Genomic DNA, 22,922 nt, shown 5'->3' with positions numbered 1-22,922 from the left:
TCATTGCATTATAATATTGCAGCGAGTCACGAATGTGGGGGTTAAACGCTACAATACAGTGTTTATCAACGGATTGAAATATTGTAGCGAGTCACGAATGATGGGGTTGAACGCTACAATATATTGTTCACCATCGCATTAAAATATATAGATGATTTTCTCGAAGTTCATTTAATGTTACCAGATGCACATTTTTTACAATTGCACTGTATTAAGAAGTATTGAAGTGCAAAAGTGACAGCTTCAGGACTAACAGGGCGGAGCGCAGGAGGCGTGATGTTTGTTGTGTGCGCGGAGCATTGTGGGTACTTTACTTGGACGCGCTTGATAACACGTAGCCGCGCACAACTTTCTGATAATGTTGTGAGGCGAAAGTACTGCCGAACAACCGGCGGCAACCGACAAGGCTGATGGCTAGCATAGTTTTTTGTTCCTTCGGCCGAACGGCCGCGGCGAGACGGTGTTCTGTTTCTTCCGTAAAAGCTACCGCTCGTTCGGCAGAGTCGCGTTTGTCTTCCTGCTCCAAAAACAGCCTCCCGCCGGTGCTACTTTCGAGATGGGTCTCGGTTCGGTTCATGTCTCACGGGACGGCGGGAAGAACCGCGTCCGGGCGGAGCAGGAAGGGAGCCCTGGTGCTGAGCGGAGCAGCGGCGGCCGCGGCGGGTTTCCTGGCCAACGCTTCCCACTTCCAGAGAGCCGAAATGGCTAAGAAAGTGTCCGAGTCGCCGGGGGTGGAGGAACGGGAAGGGAACGTCGTGGAGAGGTGCAAGGCGTTTATGTCGCCGCCGGTCACCGACGTGCGGGTGCTGCGGGAGAGGAAGGAGGAGATGCGTTCGAGGATGGAGATGTTGATCATGGAGACGCAGGCCCAGTTTTGCAAAGCCTTGCAGGAGGTGGACGGCGGGACCTTCAAGGTGGACCGGTGGGACAGGAAGGAAGGTGAGCTCCTCCATGGAAGCATCAAAAGTCACGGATGTTTGTGGAAAAAAAAAACCCTTTAGGCAAAACTGTCACATTCTCACCCAGTGTGTGTTTGTGTGTGTGTGTCGAATGTGCGTTTGTACCCCAGGTGGAGGTGGAATCAGCTGCGTGATGCAGGATGGCAAGTTGTTTGAGAAGGCTGGGGTCAATGTGTCCGTGGTGTTTGGCCACCTGACAGAGGAGGCTGCCAGACAGATGAGGAGCAGAGGAAAAGTCCTCAAAGGGAAAGATGGTAAATGTTGCTACACATAACACAACTCTAACTTCACTCCTTCACCCATCACGGGTCAAGCACGGCCTGAGTAACTCTTAACTTTTCATTTTGCTTTAAAACAGCGTCACTCTTTCATTTCAAACCTGTGATATTTGTTCATTTGTGGTTTCCATGTGTGTTTTCTGCCTCAGGAAAATTGCCGTTTTGTGCCATGGGCGTGAGCTCCGTTATCCATCCCAAGAACCCGCACATTCCCACCGTGCACTTCAACTACAGATACTTTGAGATCGAAGAGGAAGATGGTGAATGTGTATTAGCACTTGACGTTAAGCGTCATGTCTTGGTGTCTCTGTCGCTACCAAGTCCGCTAATGAATGACGATCATTGTTATGCGTGTGTGCCAGGGTCGAAGCAGTGGTGGTTTGGAGGCGGCACCGATCTGACTCCGGTTTACATTGATGAAGAAGATGCATTTCACTTCCACAACACCCTGAAGGAAGCATGTGACAAGCACCATCCCCAGTACTACCCCGACTTCAAGAAATGGTGCGTTGGCTATTCCAAGCACGTACGCATCTGAATGTCCGATTCCTGCACGCGGAACACGATGGGTGTGTCCTTACTGCGCAATGATGATAACATGACATCCCTGCCTAAAATCTGATGTCGCAAGACAAACCGTTGCACCAAGCCAGTGACTGACCATAGGGTGGATGTGGCTTATCTGGCGTAGCTTGTTTTTGGGGAACTTTTTTTTTTTAAACTTAATTCAAATTAAAGGAACTATTAAATTTTAGGATGAGAATTACAAAAACAAATTCAGAGTATTTTATAAGTCATTAGCCTATGTCACTGGCCTATAGATATAATGGACACAGACACAATATTCATTTCTACTACTTTTTGTCTTGATTTTGATTTTAGCTTTTTCAACAAGGAAAACTACATGAGCTATCATATGATATTGTTTGAGCTGCCAACAATTTTTTGAGAGAAATTCAGGTAGAGAAAAATCTTTACTGCAAAGACAACCAGAAGTTGTATGCTGATGTACAGACCACTGTTTTCACCGTCAAGTCTTTGACAATATTTATCAAACATAATGACTGACAGGAGTTCCAACCCTGTTTTTCTGGTCTCTAGGTGTGACAGGTACTTCTACATCCGCCACAGAGGAGAGACACGCGGTATTGGAGGTATCTTCTTCGACGACCTGGATGCGCCTAGTCAGGAGGAAGTGTTCAGCTTCGTCAAGAGCTGTGCTGGCACTGTGGTACCCTGCTATCTGCCAATAGTGCACAAACACTGTAATGACACATTTACTGCTGAGGAGAAAGACTGGCAACAGGTACGCAGAGGCAGGTGAGTGAACCAATATGGCAGGTTTGTTGTCTTTCTTTATATATGGCTCCTTTGAGTGAAGTACTGCGGTTCATTTTAATACTTTTTCTCCTTTGCACAACAGTTTTACAGTTCGAGTAAAACGGTTACTCGAAGTGTTTAAATGTTTCAATTTAATGATTTCCTAAATATTAGTAAGCTTTTGTGAATTAGAGTCAGAGAAAAGCTTTGCTTGCTGAGACAAGGCGTTTTGAGACATTCAATGGGAGATGAAAAGCATGCTGTGTAGAAGACAGGTTTTCAAGGATCAGTGGAAATTTGGAGAAAGGCACCCAGGTTGATTAAATGATTGGGATGCAGTTTGAATCGGGAGGAAGAAGAGACGCCATCTAGTGGTTATCCGGTCCTATGTCACATTTCAATCCCTATTCATATTCTTCAGTTGCAATAGTTCAATCAATATTCTGTGGCTGCTGCCATTTCCTCACATATAATGATAGTAATAAACAATATGACTTATTTAGAATCAATATGATACGGTTTATTGTTTTCCCCTACTGAAGTCCAAAGAATCAAATGTCTTCACAGACAAACATATTAGGAAACTGAATTTCTCAAATTTTGGATTGTCAGACTTCATAAGGTAAGGGTTTGGATGTAGTGTATTTTGGCACTGTCCATGATTGGATTCAAAATTGCATACCATATTGTGGTTTGGTACATACTTTGATTTTAATGTCATAGTTTGGTTTGTTTGTTTGGGAGGCAGAGACAAGAAAAACTTTGTTAGTGCAGTAGTGTTATTTTTATAAGTTGATTCATGAAGTGTCATTCTTGTACAGGAATTGCCTTTTTATTTGATTTTGCACCCAACTGCTCAGTTGTTAAATCCTAGAAAAAAGAACCGCTCCTCTTCATATCCTTAATCAGTTATCCAACAATTGTGGCAAGTGGCTCTGTACTGAGACAAATCTGATTATACATGACCCTCTACTTGCTCTCATTATAGATATGTAGAATTTAACCTGGTGTACGACAGGGGCGTAAAATTTGGCTTAGCCACACCGGGCTCCAGAATCGAGAGTATCCTCATGTCGCTGCCCCTCACTGCCAGGTAAGATGCTACCGGTTTGACGCAATGCTCATCTCTTACATATATAAGTAAACAGCATTTTGTGTTGCTTGGTAACAATCCCTTCCTTCATCCTCAGGTGGGAATACATGCATGAGCCTGCCAAAGGCACACGGGAGGCTAAAATGCTGGAGGTGCTGAAAAACCCAAAGGAGTGGGTGTGACGATCTTTGTAACCTGATGGAACCTTTAAAGTTCACAACCCATCCAAGAACCCCCTTTTTGCGTACCCCAGAATGGGGTGGAGCCGAAATGTTTTTGCGTTTACTTTTTTTTTTTTAAACTGTGTTACATTAACCTTTTACTTGGTTACCATTGCAAGTGACTTCATTATTTTAGGGACAGCATCACTGCTGGTGGTCAGTGATTGATAAAATGTCAAATGTGAAACCAAATAATGTAACTTCACAAACGACCGTTTTGAGGTCATCACGCACTCTTAAGAGTGATCGTGTCAAAACACATTACTTGTTTCTGTGACTCAACTTTTTATTGAAAGCACTGAAAGTGAAAAATAAAATAAGAGGCTGTTTATGTGTGACTCAGTAATTCATTTACTCATATTTAATTTTCTGCTCAGTATTGAACAGGAAAGAGCTGCTTAACTGTATGGTCATGTCTTACTATTCATGCCTCCTGACATGTTGGAACAGCAGTTAATATTTGAATTTTGGATCGCATCACACAGGATAAATGTGAGTTGGTGCCAGGAGCCTGCTGATAAGTTTTATTTCGCATACTTGTCGTTTGATAACAGTGATTGAAAATGTCACTTAAAGAGTGCATACAGAACACCTGATAATGGGTAATACTTCAGTTTCAGGAATCTGTATTATCTTCCCTGTTCTAAAGCCAATCATTGTCTGATGAGGTGGTAACTGATGTAATGAAAAATAGGACTGACTTCGGTATTGTGACTTCTTTTATACTGATCACATTCAGCAAATCATAATTTTCATAGAATTGTGTAACTACACTAAACAACTTACCTCATGAGTTTCAGTGACTGCCAGAGTCACACTGGGAACCAAGATCAGTAACAAAGGCCGAGATAGAACAAACAATATTCTGACTTTCTGTGAATCGTAAGCTCAAAATCCAATATCAAGTTTGCCATTGACCACCTTTAACTTACACTTGCTTCTGTGTTGCACTGAAACTACAATTTAGTTGCAGGTGACTTGAGAAAAAGGCATGAACAAGTGTGCGTGTGTGTGTGAGTAATAATGCTTAAGAACACAGGTTCCAACTTATGCCTGAGTCATTTGCATACCAGGTCATATTCAAGACACTGAATGAAGATGAAGGGAACACCAAGGACTTTTAAGTGTTTTATTAAAAATTAATCAAAGCTTCTTTACATAATAACGATGTATAACACCTTCCCTTACATTTAATGTTGTCCAACATTGTTTCTGATAAGGCATAAAAAACAAGGGTCTGTAAGTTAACAGTACATTACCTGACCCAACCAAAATGGCTACCACTGCCAGCACAACTCAGTTAAAGGTCATAGCAAGTGCTGAGGTCCACAGGTCAAGAACGAAAAAGAATAATCAGTGCTCACTCTTTGAGGTGTAAATACAAAATAAGTTTACATATCTGAGTATTAGATATATTTGGTTTTAGTTTTGTGTTGCATATAGTTCCAGAATTACTCCAGAGGTGACATGACCCAGCTGTTTCCTGGTTAAAAATAATTGACCCAATCATCGCTATGTGAGAGACTAAAACTCATCACATAACATCTTAGTTTGTTTTGTTTATTTTACTTACTCCACTCCTAAAACCATTGCAAAACCCAAGCTGAGTCAATGACACTAAAGATGCAAAAGGTGTATATTTAAAAAATTCTAACATGGGATTAATTTAAAAACAAAAAGGAGAGCATGTTACTGTTGAGTGATGCTAAAGATGTCAAACCGGACTAGCCTTTTTAAACTGCTCATTTTGAGCTTCAACACAAAGTGCCTTAATTTCTTCTTTCCTATGTTAGTTGCATTAGGATTAATGCATTCACTGCATTTATTAGCAATAAAAACAATCTCACTGTAACTTACTTTCACACAGACCATATATATTATATACATATACATAAATATGGACTTTGTCCATAGTGGCTTCATATCTCAGATCCTAAAACTGCTGGTTACTTATTTTCAAAAAGCCAACTTTTCCTTTCTTTCCCGCAATTCTGTGCAAGACACTGAACAAACATTTACAGTGTATCTGCAAACCTAATAATCCTGGATGCAGTTTTAGTGAAAGTGATAAAGCAAATATGAGGACTTATCGTTCAGTTAGCTTCAGAGAGAAAGAGCAGGAACAACATTCACAGTTCAGCCAAGCTACTACAAGCTTGTTAGCAGCCCAGAGATGAACCTGGACCAGTGAGCTACATCCATCAACAAACATAACCAGTATAACCATGTCCAAATTAATGTGCTCGGTCCAGTCTGCATGAACTATCGGGTACATAAGACACAAACACAAAACTCACCAAAGTGCCCCTTTGTAAATTATCTTGATCTTTTTTCACTATAAATACATTCACAAATGTATGCGGAAGTTGGACCCATGTTTTGTTTTGGCAAATTAATTTACTCGTTTTTGTTTTTTTTTTTGTTTGTTTTTTGAAAAACGATTATAAATTGAATTACTGGCTTTAAATGTTAAAGGGTCACGAGGAGAGTCGAACCCGCAAAGGATAAACACCCATCCTTGCAGACCAAATTAACTGTCAACTATATTCTTAAAAACCCAAGGGGGGAAAAAAATAAACATGGCCGCATTTCTATTTACAGCTTTCAAATTCAGGCAAGCTAAATATACATACAAAATAAATGAGTAATTAAGAAAAGTTTATATCTCGCATGCCCTCGAACCAAATATTTGTATCTTTCAAATATATTTGGGGCTGACAAGAAAATATTTGACAGATTAAACAAACAATGTCTACTAGGTGGAAGTAAATGAAACTCAACAGTAATGTTATTGTTACTATGTCTGCTGAAAATACAGGTAGACATATTTGGGGCAATGTAAAAAAAAAAAAGAAGGTCAATCTATGACCTCTCCTGCTTATTTCAAATTACACACTATATTTTTTTCTCCTTTCATTCACGGAAATCTTGATATATGGTCCAAATGCCGTATTTAAATCTAGAAAACTATGTTTCACCAAACAAATATAGATGTACATTATTCTTGATGGAAAAAAGGTAAACTTCAAAAATATTCATATTGGTATTGGCACAGGTCTTAAAGTGTTGGCCGAACCCTTACACACTCAGTGAACCTTCATCATGGATCTCCAAACCCCTTCTAGGATCAGCATTTAGCAACTGTAATAGCATAGATACAGCTCCAGTAGAGGTGATTGTGGTTACTGAGTTTGCAGTGTAATCTCATCTTTCCTGCTGGTCACTTCACCTCTTATGACGAAAAGGTTAGTGCAAAATTTCAACACCACTGACACTGGCAAATTGCATTAGTCCATAGACCAGAGAAAACAGTGTGGTTGATACCACAACAGTGGCCATGCTTAAAGGAAAGGTGGTCTTAGTGTCAGTTAGCGCTGTGGTCAGTGTAGGTGCTGAGAGGTTTATTTCCTATGGCAATTGTTGATACTAGTATTGCTGGTGTTGACTATGTCCTCATACTGTGGAGGTGGCTCGGTCTCTATGTGGACGTCTGCATGGCCCACAGCCTCCTCATAAGATGGGGGCGGATCACCGGCACTTCCTCTTCCTGATGTGAGCTCTGAGGGCGGATAGGGCGGGCTGCTGTGGACGCTCAGTTCTGATTGTTCCCCGTGGTGGTAATCCCTCCCCCAATGATCCATAGAGACCACCGATAGGACATGGTCATGATGAGAGTGTCCTATGCTCGGGCTGCGCTGTGAGCGTTTGCGGGAGTGGCAGCGCCACACAGTGATAGCCACGGCAGCAATGATGAGCAGAACCAGCACCAATGGCACGATCAGATAGAGTGAGTGAACTCCACCAACCACGGTCTCAAAGCCTCCGGATGGACTGCTCTCCCGTACATATTCTTCCCAGAATCGTCTCTGTAGCCAATCACAACATGAATGTTTGCAAAAAAAATACTCAAAAGGGATGTATTTCTTTTTGAGTGACACTCTACTTAATTTCTGCCAGCCATGCTATAAAAACAAAATATGTGGTCAAAACCCTCGGTCACTGTGCATAAATACTTTCAATCTGGGTTACTGCAACACAAAGACAAGAGACAATCAACCCCCAAAAAAGAGCGGCCACGTGACTGTACGCGTCCATTAGTGTGACTCTGCTCTCCAGCCCTCCACAATGGATTTACAAATACACCTCCCTCCCTAGCATGCACTCGGCTGTTCTTCGTGCTGATAATCATCACTTCCTGAAAAAACACCCACATTCCACTAGCTGCCATTCTTGGCATTGGATTTCAATACTGGACATACAAACCCGGCATAATGGCAATTTTATAGGGAGTGTTGAGATTTTATTCAATTGGCCATCTGCAATGAGTTGCCATGTTACATATGAGAATAAGTCTATTTTATATTGTAGATATCAATCTATTTGAACAGTTAAACCATGACTGCTGATGACCTTATTAGTTCTTTAGCGCCAACAGGGAGATCATACTGTGTTTGTAATCAGATGTCAATTTCAAACTGTTTGTTTATAGGCTATAACTTCAACTGAGAAAAATGTGTTTTTCACAGAATGTTTTTTCCTCAAAACATCTATTTTTGCTAGTTTTCTTTTTCGTACTTTCTGCGGCATACTAATATCTTGCCTATTTTTAAGTTGTTTGTTTATTTATTTATTTATTTATTTATTTATTTATTTTATTTTCAGGTTATTTTTCCCAGGACATCAGCAAATTCAAGATACATGAAATTTGTATGTTCATAAATATGTATCAAAAATTAACCTGTTAAGTTGAGCGATGATTATTTTATTCCCCAACACCCAGTTTATCTCTGACAATATAACAAACTGCAGTAAACATGGCCCCCCATACAGGTACAACAACTAGTGTATTCATACCAAATAGGGCCATAACCCATTTTTCTAATCGATATTGGTTCTCACGTGTAGCTAAACACAATGTCAACAGTTCTACCCCTGTGCGATTAATTATGTTCCTGACACAGAGGAAATGTGAGTCAGATGTGATGAGTCCTGTTCTCTCACCGTCTTCTCATCATTCTCGAATGCTTCACGGGCCTCCTCGTAGGTACAGATCTCCTCACGACACTCCCTCTGAATGTTACCCTGCTTCATCTCCTCGAGCAGGAAGTTGGCCCTGCGCAGCCGCCGCAGCACAGAATGTGCTGCATTCGCTGGCAGGAACACTGGCAGGAGGGAGGTGATAGGATAAGTGGATGTTCAGGAGTAAAATGGGAGACATCGAGGGGGAAATAAAGATACATGAGAAATTGGGGAGAGGATTAAAAAAAAAAAAAAAAAAAAAAAATCAGATGACAACAAGTGAACATGAATAAATGAGAAAGTCAGTAAATCAGTAAAGGAAGGAAAATAAATCAAGTACTGAGTATATTAAGGGAGATGAGTGAGACACAGAAAACAGATAGACACAGAACACAGAAATAGAGAGGGGGAGAGTTGGAGACTGAAACAAAGGCTTTAGAGTAGAGCAGCTCTGCCCAGTGCCCACATTTCTGCATAAAAACAAAAGCTCTTTTGATTTAAGCACCCATCCCTGGGCCACATACGTGAAACTGGAGGAATGAACTTAATTAGACAGAGCAGCTCTCTGTTTCATACATCTGAGGTAAGAACATTAACTGTCCCACCAAAAACTGCGCACAAGATGCCATATCAAGCCCAGGAAGTCCCGAAGTGCTTCTGAATTTACATGTAATGGCATTCATGTGACTGAGAAGTTGAGAGCTGTGATCAGCATAAGACTCGAAAAGCAAAACATGGGGGAAAACCGGATTCTCCCATAGGAAGGAATAGGAACTGTGTGCTTGAGAACACAGAAAATCCAGGAGTCACATTCCAAAAAAGACAACAAAATCAAGCCAACAGGAAAACAGAGACAATGAAATGGATAAAGAGGTTACTAATAAAATAACAGACGTGCAGTTTCCATTTAACATCTGTCTTTAGGGCTAAATAAAGCCTACGTCAATGGTAAACTTACCACTCCCCATGATTCCTGCTAGTCGGGTCGGGGTCTTTTATCTGTGGAAAAAAAAATCTAACATAAACAAACCACTCTGAAGCTCCAGATGGAAGTCAAGCAATAATCAACTACGTTTTTTCCCAAACACAGCACTATTGTATCCCGTCTTATGATGTTACAAATGGCTAAGTGACGCTTTGTTAGTGTTCGGGCCTCAAATAACCTTAAAATTAAAAAGGAGCAAACGGAATGGAGGGAGGTTATGTACGCTCAATTTGGAGTTCGTACTGTCATCTTCATCAGCCAACAGTAATGGCACTTGTTAATAATCCATCAGACGTAACTTTTTAACAACTTGAGAGACACATGTTAACGTTTTCCAGCAAATTTAAAAGCTAAAATAAATGCAAGAAAAATATGACAATCTCATGTCAATCGTGAGACGTTCATGGGCGTTGCAGTGTCGCAGAAATGAGAAATCCTTGACCAACGTGTCAGTGTGTGACCAATGGCGGTTGCTGGTCAGAATTGCACACATTACTGATACTGGAATCCTGACCACAGCAACCCAAAATAGACCGCCAACAGCAGAGGAAACATGTACAACAAAGCGCCGCCGCCCCGTTACTGTAATTCCCAGACAAAAAAGCGGAACACCGGAATAAAAGCTAAAACTGAAACTAGCTAACCTCCACTGCGGCTGCTTAAAGGTCTCTTCCCGTCCCAATGCGTCGGGAAGCGGGCTAGAGGGTTGTTTAACGCCCCGTGTATTGACAACCGGGCATGATTTGTGGGATTAGCTTGAGATGCGATTTTACGAGCTCACGACATTCTCACCACCACAGTATTCAAAATAGAGGACAGCGACAAGAGTCATCGCCATTCTCGGGTTTTCTATGTGTCAAATCGCCCGTTAGCACCGAAATAAATATTTATGTTTTTGCTTACCTCTTTCTGTCTCCAGTATGCGCATAGACAGTCCCTCTGCTGCCCTACTGCCCTGTGTTGCTTTTTCCAACTGCGCAGGCGCGTAGCTCCATCCAATGACTTCCCCATCCATCCGGGTTAAAGGCCCAGTCTGGGGATTTAGTGACATCATATTCATGGTCCCCTCCGGGCAGCAAATAAGCGATGTTACAGGTATAGTCGAGCGATATATCACAATGAATATAAAAATTAAACGTTTTTATCTTTGAAATTTAATACCCCGCCACACACACAAACACGGTAAAGCAAGCATTCTTAGTGATATTATGAGAAATGTGCAGATATACAGGGAATTGCCAAAGGCAAGGTGACCATATTTTGATTTCCAGAAAATGAGGACACTCTTCTGCCTGGAGATATTTGAATGTACATTTCTCCAAAATGCCATATAACTTCAATATATTTAAAGTATGACTCCTCTGTATGTGTTGAAAATACAAATTATGAAACCATGTCTTTTTTAGCTAAAGACACAAAATAAGACTCTGCGATTTTTCACATGCATTATTTTTTTTAATCTCCTTTACAAATCACAAAAAATGTTGAAATTCAAACTAAAACATCTCTGTAATTAAATGAAGATAGAAATAATGCACTTTGTCGTTCAAGCTTCCTCATCAACATTACTTATCCGTTGCTAACCACGTGTCCATGAACTGACCAATCAGAAGTAGAAGAAGTAAAGGCAGATTCACTGAATTATTTCAACTTTTTATCAACTCGCTGTAAATAATATTAATAATAATTAGCAACATAATTGTGAAAATATAAATATTGCAAAAAAAAAATAACAAGGACTATGCAAGAAGTGTTTTTCAAGTTGTTTGGCACTGAACCGCGTCGATATTACAGTGCGCTACTGCGCAAGTACCATAGTATTTTTGTGCAAAGCGCCAGTCAATTTAAATCTACTTTTAATGGTCCTGTGAAAATTAACGAAAAGCGGACATTTTCATGTCTCAATAGTTCGAAACCCATATCCCGTGCTGTCTCCTATGTTTTGACGAACCTGCAATCCGTCATGCATGCTTGTTGTTTCAGGGTCTTACTCAATGACAACTGAAAGTGAAGAGGCAATTTCACAAAAGGATATATTTGGCAACTATGTAGTCACTTGTAAAGTAGTGGAAAATAATACTCTTTTATTGTTTTGTTTTCATGATTTTACATTTCCACAAAATGCCAGATAATGCTTTAAGTCAATCTTCTATTTCTCTTTTCTGGCTTGTTATCACTAATTCTATTATGATATCCCTTGCTTATGGAAAACCTCAGGCTTGGTCACAGTGCCAAACCAAAAACACCCAAATACACACAATGGCTACTGACCAGTGGCTTTGACATTACATGCCATAAAGTCACCGGAGAAGCTCATCCTGAGGCACTTCCGTTCTGTCATCGAACCAGCATTGGACACCCTGCCGCTTGTTTACCAGCCCCATATTGGAATTGAAGATGCTCACAGTTTCACAGGGCCTACATCTTCTTGGCTGAGATGGGGAGCACTTTGAAAGTCATGTTCTTTGACCTTCCCTGTGCTTTCTACACCATTCAGTCTGACCTACTCATTAATAAGCTACTGGGCATGAAGGTGGATCCTCCACTATTGGCCTAGATTACCACCCATGGGCTGTCCATGGTGTGAGGCAGCAGAGGATCGTGTCTGATACTATTGTAAGCAACATAGGGGCACCTGCCACCTGCAAGGTTGTCAGACAATTCTGCCATCGTGGACTTTATCAGTGGCTGCCAGAAGGCTGGGCACAGGACTCTTGTGAACAGGTTTGTGAAATGGTGTGGACTAACTCACCTGCAACTGAACGTTACAAGGCGAAGGAATTGGTGGTGGAGTATTGGAAACGTAGGACCTGTATGAACCTCCATCAATGGAACAGATGTTGAAAGTGTAGATGAGTACAATGGCGTCAAAAAGACAATAAACTAGACTTGACTAAAAACACAGATGCACTATGCAAGAATGGTCAAAGCCACCTGCTTTTTCTCAGTAGACTCGGGTCTTTCAACATCTGCAGAACTATGGTGTGGGTCAGGGGTGGGCAATTATTTTGACTGGCAGGCCACATTTCTTATTTAATTTTTATGCACGGGCCAACTAGGTATCATGTAAATTGAACAAAATGAAAATTGCAATTTAAATATTAACATTTTTTTACATTTTATTTGAAATCATTAATGATCATATAAATGTATTGACATTATTTTGTATGTACCGGTAATCATCCATACAAAATTAAACAAAAGGGAAAAAATAAGGACTTTCTAAATTCAATATTAATTGAAAATAGTTATGAAAATATGCAATGAAAATAGTTTGGAGGGCCAGATAAAAAAGCAAAATGGGCCAGATGTGCCTCGCGGGCCGCAAAATTCCCAAGTCTGGTGTAGGTGTTCAGTCACGCGGTGGCATTTTCTATGCTGTAGTGTGCTGGAGCAGTAGGCTGAAGGCAGCTGACGCTAACAGACTTGATCAGCTCATCAGAGAAGGCTGGTTTCATCCTGGGAGTAGAACTGGAGTTGTTAATGCAGATGTCTGAAAAGAGATGATGAGGAAGCTGCTCAGTATTGTGAACAGCACCTCTCACTCCTTGCATTCTATGGTGGAGTCCTACAAGAGCACTTTCAACCACAGACTAAGACCACCAAGGAGCACCATAGACCACCACTAGAGGTCTTTCATACCTGTGGCCATCAATTTACATATTTCCTCCCCTTTCTGCAGGAAGGTAACAGGATACAACAATAATATCAATATTATGTTCAGTTGTGACTGTACTGTAATTTTGGATTCCTCTGACAAAAGAACTTCCTTTGGGGTTAATAAAGTTCTGTTCTATTCTATTTTAGTGGCAACTTTGAACTTCTCCACAAAACCTATATAGTGGGAGTGTTGCGTACTTATTTAATTTTTATTAGACAGTTTCACCTTCCACTTCTTTCAGTCTCTAAACTCCAGCCAATGATTCAAAGGAACTCCAATAACATGATGCAAAGTAATAATTCCCAGCTTCCTCAAACTATAATTGTGGTTTAATGAACAAATTTCCCTGTAGAGATCAGTAAAGTTTCATATTCTTAATGAATGGCTTCTGGTGCTACTGGGTATTAACTCTTTGCAGTTTGAGTGTCCTAATTTACAAAGCTGTGGAGACTTTAGAGAGTGTGATGCCACTTTTGAAAGGTTATTCTGTTTCTTTCTTTAAGGTTTTTACAATTTGTAGGTGTTTCCCCCACTATAGCTCCTTTCGTGGTATATTTTGTCTCCTGTAAGACTTTATCTATCACTTATTAAGTTGAATGAAATAAAGTTTGAGGATTTTTTTCTTTAGAAAGCACACTTCTTCCTCTTAGTATTTCCTTTCATTCAGTTATACTTTTTTGGGACTTGCTGCTGAATCTTATCTTAAGTTTGTTTTTGTTTTTTTACATAATATCATCATTTGCATTGCTCTTGAGTTCTCATGTTCTCTGTTGTTCATTTTAGGTTTGGACTGGGTAGTTTCAAGATTTGGATTTATTGGACGCCAGTTCGGTCTTTATTCATTGTACAAAGACATACTGTTTTGGATTTATTTAAGGTTTCCTTTTATTACTCTAGTCTTTGTCTCTAGTCTTTAGTCTTTGTCAGATCATGTATTGAGTTTTGCATGCTTTATATTCTGGCGCTGTATCTCAGGGATTGCCATGAATTATTTCTTTGCTGTTGGATAGTATTTCTGGTTACTGCAAACTGCAAGAGAAGATTGTTAAACCAAATCGACACTATAAATGCCAAGAGATCGGCCAAAAGGTTTCATTATGCTAAGTTAAGAGAAGAGATGCTGTGGAAAACATGACTCTGCACTAATAAATCTTGATGTGGCAATCTTTCATCCAAGAGACTTATACAGTTCCAACCGACTGAGGAGAGACTCCCACAAATTTAATTTCTTGGCAATAGGGTAGTATGTGAGACTCCTCAGGAAACATACTTAAGATAAAACAGGGCAAAAAAGCACAACGATAACTACATGGTTAATAGGTATCGGTATACTGTAAAGACATACACATACAATCCCAACAAAAAAGTAATATATGCTACTATCAACATTAAGATAGCCTGTCATGAAGTATCAGGTGGGAACATAGACTATCATGAGCTTAACAGCAAATATTATGTGTCTAAAAAAGACTAATACATGTTTGCAGATGGCTAGAAATAGTCAAATTATGGTAGAAGGTACAACAAAATGTTAAAAGCTAAATAGTTTACTAACAGGGGAATATAATGAACATTGCGTTAACACATTGAAATCATTGTTCTATATACTGAAACCTTAACAGCAGATGCTTCTTGCTTGATAAGCAAAAAAAATATATATTTTTAGCAGCTAATTAAACACTTTCAGGAATTCATCAACAATTAGAGTGTGACAGCACGTTGTCTTCTTTGTTTTCACCGACTTTCTATTGATAGCGATCTGTAATTATCGGTGATGAAGCTGAAAGTCTTTGCCATCAGGAACAATTGACCGATTAGCCGGCGGCTCAACATACCCATGTTTGTTCAACAATCCTTGGAGGAGGGGGGCAGCAGCACAGTGAGACACAGCAGCTTAAATCCAATCATTTATAAAAATAGACATTGATCAGTTTCCAAAGAAAAGAGTATTTCTTTTATTTTTTCCAAAAAAGGCCCAGTGTGTTCCCATGCATGTGTCAGAGCACAAGCAGCGGCACAAATGTGTTGAACAATGTGACTTCCTTGTGAGATTTCTCTCCAAGGACACAGAATTTTACGCTCCATGACTATGAAAAGGGCATGTTAAGAAAAGACGAATTGGTTACTGAAGAGTTAGTACTAGACAACTATTAAAGAACTATTAAAAAATTTGAAGATCTGATCATTTGTGTGAAAACAGATGTTTTGGTGCAAAGTGGTTGTAAGGTGGTAAGTTCTTCTATTTTGGCTTAAACAAAAATACCTGAAGTGACATTTTTCTGAATATTTCTTCAATTTAAGAGAAATGCTTCTGAAAAAAAAAAAAAAAATCACTTGACAATTGTAAGAACTTTAGATTAGCCCATTGCATTTGCCACCAATTCATATATTGAAAGAGATCTGAGAGAAATAATTGAAATGGTTATTTTAACAATTAATTATTTGTTAAGATATTCATCTGAATGATCCATTTTTTTTCAAAATTTTCCCTTTTTCCTTTTTTTTGAGTCAAAATCTTTTAAAAAAAGGCAGTATTCTGTGACCACTTTGTCAAATGTGACTACTCTCAGGTTCAATAATTTCAGTATATTCTTGAGCTATCTTTGGAGAGACTAATCAATGTTTTTTTTTTCCCAAGAAATATCACAGACTCCCTCACTGGTGGATATATTTGGGTTATAAATAAGAAATTGATTAACAATAAAAAAAAAAAAAAAAAAACAAGAACAGTATTTGGTTGCAGCCTGAGTACCTTCACCAAGAAAACCAAGAACAAAGTAGGCCCTCTTTTTCCTTTGTGAGTGCATGTGTGTGTGCATGTGCATGTGGGTGTGTGTGTGTGTGGGTGTGTGTGTGTGTGAGAGCTCTCGGCACTAGGACCCAGCCGGTGCAGCGCCCTGTTATTCCAGTGATGTGCGGCGGCAGCGGCGGCGGCGGCGGCCCGCCGGGCGTCAGCAGAGCCGGCGCTCCTCCGCGGTGGCAGCAGCCTCTTCTCTTCGGAACGATCGGCTCCCCATCCCACGACAAGGGCGCGGGGAAGCCCCACGCGTTCCGTGGACTTTTTCTTAAAAACTGATTTTCTTTATTTTTCTTTTTTTTTTTTTTTTGAACGACTAGGATACTTTAAATCCATGGCTTCATCCGGGAGCGGGACAGAGGAGGTGCGGGTGTCGGCGCTGACCCCGCTGAAGTTGGTGGGTCTTGTGTGCGTGTTTCTCGCCCTGTGCCTGGACGTGGGGGCCCTGCTGAGCCCTGCGTGGGTCACGGCCGATGACAAGTATTACTTGTCCCTGTGGGAGTCCTGCTGGAAACCCGTCCGCTCCGTGGATTGGTCCTGCAGCAGCACGCTGAGCAGCGGTGAGGCAACAACTCATGATGATGCTGATGCTCCGCACTTTTTAGTTTTTTTTTTTTTTTTTTTTGCTCTAACCACTTTGGATTTGTAGTTTTCTTTAAGTTTTCTCCGCGAAACAAAGTGACATTGTAATTTAAGTCAAAATTCGAAGCACTCGGGAACGCTAAGAGTCCCTGCTCAGTTAAACCAATCTGTTCAGTTGGTGTAAATTATAATTACCCAAGAGAGTCCTAAATGTTAATTACTATATAATTAGATATTGCCTGGTTAATTGAAGTTGCACAACTTATCCGTATGTGATGTGAAGTATGATGTGCACAAGTGGGAAATACAGAAAAAAAAACTATCCCGCAGTCTGAAAATGGTGAAAGAAGCAGTCTTGGTTTGTTAACTTTTAAATTTTCGCCTATTAAGTGATGTGGGAATTTTGCCTAGCCAGGAGCGGACCAGCTGGGGTTTCATTTGGTCCTTTGTTACTGACAAAATGAGCCTTTGTGTGTGTTTCTTCAGTGGCCAAGAAGCAAGGGCAACTCAGAGAAGAGAACTCCCTCGAGATCCAGATGCCTGGAGATTAGTTACCGGGGAAACAAGCCAAGCGCTCTAGAAATTCTGTTTTTCTCTATCAGGGTTATGTCTCGATGGTGTCTCCAAATCAAGCCTTTCTGCTCCGAAAACGTGCATATTTTCAGCCCGTATCCGCCCAAATTATGGTTGGGCGATGTTTTGCGAAGGAAATAATTTAAGTTGTGTCTCTGACAATGTATCCGGTTTTTTGCGAGGTCATTTTTAGGAAACATCACAGAACTGTAATATGAGTTCCCCATGAGTTCAACTCAGAATTGCTAATCTTGACCCTAAAACACATTCTGCAGATGCGAACATCCGGCCGTTTGCACGCGCGCCCACTTTCTTTCTCTGGCCTCTTCATGCATGCCGGGTGGTAAATTGTGTTTTTGTCTGATGAAACCGTGTCTTTCTGTTTCAGGGATGAGTAACGCTGGGTCACGCTGTTCTCCACTCACTGTAGACAAAATGCACTTTGGTGCCATATTAAGTAGTGCAGACCCTACGTCAGCTCTCGGTGACTGCAGCAGTAGCAACATACCACAGTAAATGCACACAAGGAACTGTCCATTTCCTCAGGCTGGTGCTTGGCTTGGATTATTGATTTGAATCCAAGTTATCACCCCCCCCCCCCCCCCCCCATCCCAATATTTGCTCAGTGTCATGCTCCAGGCATTAAATAAATCCTGTTAGTTTCAAACACCGACTGGCTCCCCAGATGTTACGGGCTTTTTCCACACGGCTGCTGTGTGTTTTTGTCAAGCACGGTAACTTGCATCAGAAATGAGACGGACGACATGAGTTACCGGCTGGTTACAACCCTCATGAATTGTTCCAAACGATTGCGCGAGCACGCACATGAACTGTCCGTCTCTTTCTGGTTACCTCTTTCGCATAAACAGAAGGGTCAGAAGCCAAGTATAAAAGATAAAGTCTCAACACATCCTGGTATGTGGAACGGTCATGCAAGACTAGTGTGTGCATACCATGGGAGTGTGAGATGAGCAGACAAATGTGGAGTCAGAGTGAAAGTCCTTCTCCGTGAGACACAGATGACGGAGGAAAGTAATAACATAAGCAGTTTATCCTGGGTTTGGACAATTGTCCTCTGTTTTACAGAGGGACGGCGCAGGTTCATTTCTGTCAAGAGGTTCAGCAGAGGACCGAATTAGTTTTTCAGTTGAAGAGTTCTTCATAACCGTCCTATGGCTCTGAGACAGAGAGGATGTGTGTGTGACATCAGTGCTCCAGGCTCTTCTGTGACATAGATCTTACGCTATTGTCTCAGACAAAGAAACAAAAATGGGACCCTGAAGGATTCTTGTGATTAACACTTCAGCAGTCCCCAACAAGCTCACATGGGACTATAATTAATGCTCAGATTGGATCTTCTACACTGTATCTCGTTTTCCATCTGTCATCACGCAGGCTCAGATTAATAGTTTGGCGCTTCCTGCGCATTGAGCCTTTGAGCACTCCAACTCTAGCTGGTCTGTTCCAAATCTGAGATGAGAGGACTTTCTGTATCCTGCTCTTTCATGGGTTCACAGATAAGGCTGACGCTCAGGGGTTGTAGTCTCTCAAGCGGCTGAGCTGAAACCTGCAGGTCAAGTCACTGCAGCCCTCAGCTGAGAAGAAGCCAGGATAGAGAGTTAAGGGTTCCTCTTTAAGGGGGGGGGCTGATGTTTTGCGAGTCAGAGAATGGAAGGGAACGATTGCTCTGCTTTTTGTGGGCCCCTGCCAACTTCCTGTGGTGACAGGACCCATTTTTAAACACTAAATCCTGAACCATATTTGGTCAAAAGTAGCAGATGTTTGTTTATATTTGAGCTACTCAGGCTCTGGAATAAAGTTTCCTTCCAACAAGAGTGGGTATTCCTTCTGTTTTTTTTTTTTTTTTTTAAGTAGCTTACAGTCTATCACTTTCTCTCAGCTGGCGAATGTTTTAATGACTCTTTGCCACAATAGAGAGCAAGTATTCATGCCAACATTTATTCTTTTGTTTCCTAAACATCATAATTGACATCACCATGTATGCTTGAAATCATATTCCGCCACATTCATTCTGATACTGAATCACTTATGTAAACCTCATTGCCGCCATGCTTTGAGGTTGTTTATCTTTTTCATAACCACTGTATTTTAAATGACTTCCTGCAGTGTAATCTAATGTCATAATATCCTCTGCCTGTTTACATTCAGGCCCCTTGTTTCCCAAGTGCAGCGTCAAGTTTCGGTAGTGTTTTCTTTTTTTAAATGTTTGAAAATCAAGATATACTGAATCCCGGAAGCTTATTTTTCTGGCCAATAGAGTAATAATAATAATAATAATTATTATTATTTATTATTTTTTACTCTCCACAAAAAAGGTATATCATGAAAGCTTTCTTCCCTTTTTTTGTGTGTGGGTATGTTTCCACTTCAACAAGGAGGTGTGACCGAAATCAGGGTTGTTTTCTAGTTGAGCTTTTCATTAGTGGATTCGAATGAAATGCTGAGAATGCTGCTTAGCCAGCACCAGCGAAGAGGGAGGAATACTCCGTATCCGAGTCACCTCTTGGAACAACTCTCCCCCCAGGATCCACCGCTGAACCACCGAAACGTGGATGTAGTCTGCAGTGTTTGTGCCTCTCCAGCCCAAACTGTTTCGCACGGTTTTGAGTGTTCTCAGTTTCACGGATGACATTCTACTTCAGTCGCCGGCCGCGGGTGTGTCATATGATGACTAGGAATAGTTTTGGCTTATACTGTAGTCATTTGTTTTTTTTTTTCTCTCGTGTGAGACCGAGCATGGCAGTGCGAGTGTGGCTCACCAGGGAAGCCCTCTCCCTCTCAGATGACCAAGTAGCTCTTTCGAGTGCCCATGTGTTTGTTTTAAAAATAACATAAGTTCACTAAGAAGGTGCTTAGCAAATTTAAGAGGGGGTTGGTTTGACTTGACTATAAGATGAGATAAGATAAGATAAGATAAGATAAGATAAGATAAGATAAGATAAGATAAGATAAGATAAGATAAGATAAGATAAGATAAGATAAGAATAGTTGTCCTGTTTTAACAAACGAATAAGTAACAAAGTTTTTAAATGTATAAAATTGACAGATTTTTCTGTATTTGCATGTTATTTTATGAGACATTTTTCCTGTTTCTGTTTATTTTTAGTAAATAGATGGTCAATAAATAATTTTTGAAATTCAAAAAAATATTTAGATACTACTTTCATGATGAAAAAAGTGTTGTAAAGGGGATTAGTTTTTATTGTTTCAAAATGTATATTTCATTGCTGGTTTTACATTTAAGTTATTGAAGATTTTTAAATAATTTCTTGCAAGTTTAGATCATTTATATCAGATTTTTTGAGGTGAATTTATCATTTTAGGGGTAAGTTTCTGGTTTTGTTTACAGTAAATGCTCAGGATGTTTACTCATTTAGTAAGTAAATAGGGGAAATGGATTTTTGATCAGTGCCTCTGTGTTCTTTCCATAGTCTTTTTATTTCTTGGCTTGCCCCCCCGCCCTTGTCAGTGGCCTGTGTCACCCGGTATCTCAGTGTGATTTCATGCCTTTCCTCTCTTATCCCACCCTCTCCGTCCCTGTGTGTCTCAGACTGGCAGGTTGCCACGCTCGCCCTGCTGGTGGGAGGGGCGGCCCTCACCCTGCTTGCCTTCCTCGTGGCTCTGGTGTCCCTGTGCTTTGGCTCCAGGAGTCGCTGCTACAAACCTGTTGCCGTCATGCTCTTCTCTGCAGGTACGTCAGAGACGGCAAAGCATTGGTAGAATTAAAGAAAAGGGAAAAGTTCATTGTAGATTTCTATTTGATAATGAGCTGATGCAATCAAATGGTTCTATATATTTATAACTCAGAGAATCAATTCAGGTGGCTTTTAGATCTCAACTTTTTTTACAAACCAAATTCCTAATAACATGAGAATCTCCTCTCTTTATTTTCTTCCTTTGCAGTGGTGCTTCAGATGTGCAGTTTGGTCTTGTTCCCCATCAAATTCATAGAAACGGTCAGTCTGAGGGTGTACCATGAATTCAACTGGGGCTACGGCCTGGCCTGGGGATCCACCATTTTTTCTTTTGGAGGAGCCATCCTCTACTGCCTCAACCCTAAGAACTACGAAGACTACTACTAAAATATGGGAGAGGAGATGAAAAAGAGGATCCTGCTGTCTTCTAGGAGACAGGAACTCTCTGTCACACAATGCACAACCTCAGACTTTAAGGATGCGTAAACAAATTCTTATTGCTAGCATCAGAGACAGAAAAAAATATCTTACACATGATACTGTGAGCATATAATCTTAAAGAATATGTATTCTCGCTCACTCGTCTGAAAGTGCATGCTGTTTTATCTGCAACTGGGTTTTGAGTTTTCAAGCAATGTAAAGAGGAATTCAAAAAGTATCAATTTTGGAATATTTTAAAAAGTTGAACTTTGGATATGTCCCCATCAGTTAAATGTCTGTGGCCCCTTTAAATGGGTCCTTGATTTTAGGCATAGAATCTGTAGGGAACAGATGGAGCCACTGGAACCATATGAAGAACAGCAGGGATTCGGGCCAATCCAGGAATTAGCTGTTGCGGGGAGAAAAGTGTGCTATTGAGGTGATAACGTGATGATGACGCGGTCAACCCAGGACAAGTCAAACTAAGGGAACGGGACATTTGACATGCATTTGCAACATGGAGTAGTTCTTTTGTTTCCTTCAGAGAAAAACAAAAGATCTTCCATTGAAATCATGTGGTGATGCAAATGTCTTATACAAACCTAATAACAGGTTCAGAGATGGGGGAGACCACAAAAACCTTTCATAGTTATATCAGTTAAGGAGCATCTACTGGTTGATGAACAAAGGAACTCCTGCAGTAAATGGTGAATACCTACTGCTGCTGCAAAAAAATGCTTTTTTAAAGTGTATTATATGTTAGTATGTAAAAGGCACATAAATACGAATAGCAAGCGCATCAGTGAATAGGAAGATGTGCGTGCATGTTAATCATACCACCCAGCATGTGCTCCGACCACCCCATGTGAGTGCAGCCCCTTTCGACACAGTAGAAAATGCAAATGCCATCAGTAGAGTAGAGGAAGAATGAAGAATGTTTCCAGATTTTGGTTTCATTGTAGAAAAGTCAGTAAACATAGTAGTTGCATTCCAAGTACAATACTATAAGAAAGGTTAACGTGAGTTGTGCTCCATCATTAGTTGGTTTGAGACGATGGGCTCAGTAAAGCTAAAACTGGAAAAAAGCAAGGTCATAACCCCCCTGCTCAAGTAATGACCAACATTTCAAATACTTTGATGATAGTGAAGGAAAGGGTTATTATTCTCTGCTGTGTGTGATTCCCTTTGATTTCATTTCTGACAGATACACTGGGAAAAATAAGTGTTCAGCTCATTCAATAAAAGGAGTACAGTGAAAGAAGAAATGTGTTGATGTACATATTTTGAATAAATTACTC

At 40.6% G+C, this 22,922-nt stretch overlaps 3 protein-coding genes across 3 annotated transcripts; 2 read left to right on the top strand and 1 right to left on the bottom strand.

Annotated features, from left to right (window-relative positions):
- Positions 1–308: 308 nt before the first annotated feature.
- cpox (coproporphyrinogen oxidase) lies at positions 309–4,200 on the top strand. Its single transcript, XM_086161720.1, has 7 exons — positions 309–939; positions 1,070–1,213; positions 1,387–1,497; positions 1,600–1,741; positions 2,339–2,557; positions 3,546–3,650; positions 3,748–4,200. The coding sequence occupies exons 1-7, from the start codon at positions 411–413 to the stop codon at positions 3,830–3,832; spliced, it is 1,335 nt and encodes a 444-aa protein (XP_086017846.1). The 5' UTR covers positions 309–410; the 3' UTR covers positions 3,833–4,200.
- A 787-nt stretch (positions 4,201–4,987) lies between these two features.
- On the bottom strand, positions 4,988–10,850 carry prrg1 (proline rich Gla (G-carboxyglutamic acid) 1). The gene is made up of 4 exons (XM_086161772.1): positions 10,779–10,850; positions 9,849–9,889; positions 8,873–9,033; positions 4,988–7,737 (listed from the first exon to the last, which is right to left on the bottom strand). Exons 2-4 carry the CDS (start codon positions 9,856–9,858, stop codon positions 7,273–7,275), a joined length of 636 nt encoding a protein of 211 aa, XP_086017898.1. The 5' UTR covers positions 9,859–9,889; positions 10,779–10,850; the 3' UTR covers positions 4,988–7,272.
- A 5,606-nt stretch (positions 10,851–16,456) lies between these two features.
- tmem47 (transmembrane protein 47) lies at positions 16,457–22,889 on the top strand. The gene is made up of 3 exons (XM_086161828.1): positions 16,457–16,893; positions 21,060–21,200; positions 21,413–22,889. The coding sequence occupies exons 1-3, from the start codon at positions 16,668–16,670 to the stop codon at positions 21,589–21,591; spliced, it is 546 nt and encodes a 181-aa protein (XP_086017954.1). The 5' UTR covers positions 16,457–16,667; the 3' UTR covers positions 21,592–22,889.
- The last annotated feature ends 33 nt before the right edge of the window (positions 22,890–22,922 follow it).

This window comes from Fistularia commersonii, chromosome 16 (genome assembly GCF_037954325.1).
Source record: "Fistularia commersonii isolate RoL2024-O1a breed Wild chromosome 16, RoL_Fcom_v1.0, whole genome shotgun sequence".
Classification (NCBI taxonomy): domain Eukaryota; kingdom Metazoa; phylum Chordata; class Actinopteri; order Syngnathiformes; family Fistulariidae; genus Fistularia; species Fistularia commersonii.
This window is presented reverse-complemented; position numbering and strand designations above follow the sequence as displayed.

Coding starts and splice junctions, on each gene's coding strand:
- cpox (XM_086161720.1), top strand. CDS start 411: ATGGCTAGCATAGTTTTTTGTTCCTTCGGCCGAACGGCCGCGGCGAGA. Junction 1,498..1,599: donor TGAGATCGAAGAGGAAGATG/GTGAATGTGTAT, acceptor CGTGTGTGCCAG/GGTCGAAGCAGTGGTGGTTT. Junction 1,742..2,338: donor TACCCCGACTTCAAGAAATG/GTGCGTTGGCTA, acceptor TCTGGTCTCTAG/GTGTGACAGGTACTTCTACA.
- prrg1 (XM_086161772.1), bottom strand. Junction 7,738..8,872: donor TCGAGAATGATGAGAAGACG/GTGAGAGAACAG, acceptor GATTGGCTACAG/AGACGATTCTGGGAAGAATA.
- tmem47 (XM_086161828.1), top strand. CDS start 16,668: ATGGCTTCATCCGGGAGCGGGACAGAGGAGGTGCGGGTGTCGGCGCTG. Junction 16,894..21,059: donor CAGCAGCACGCTGAGCAGCG/GTGAGGCAACAA, acceptor TGTGTGTCTCAG/ACTGGCAGGTTGCCACGCTC. Junction 21,201..21,412: donor CGTCATGCTCTTCTCTGCAG/GTACGTCAGAGA, acceptor CTTCCTTTGCAG/TGGTGCTTCAGATGTGCAGT.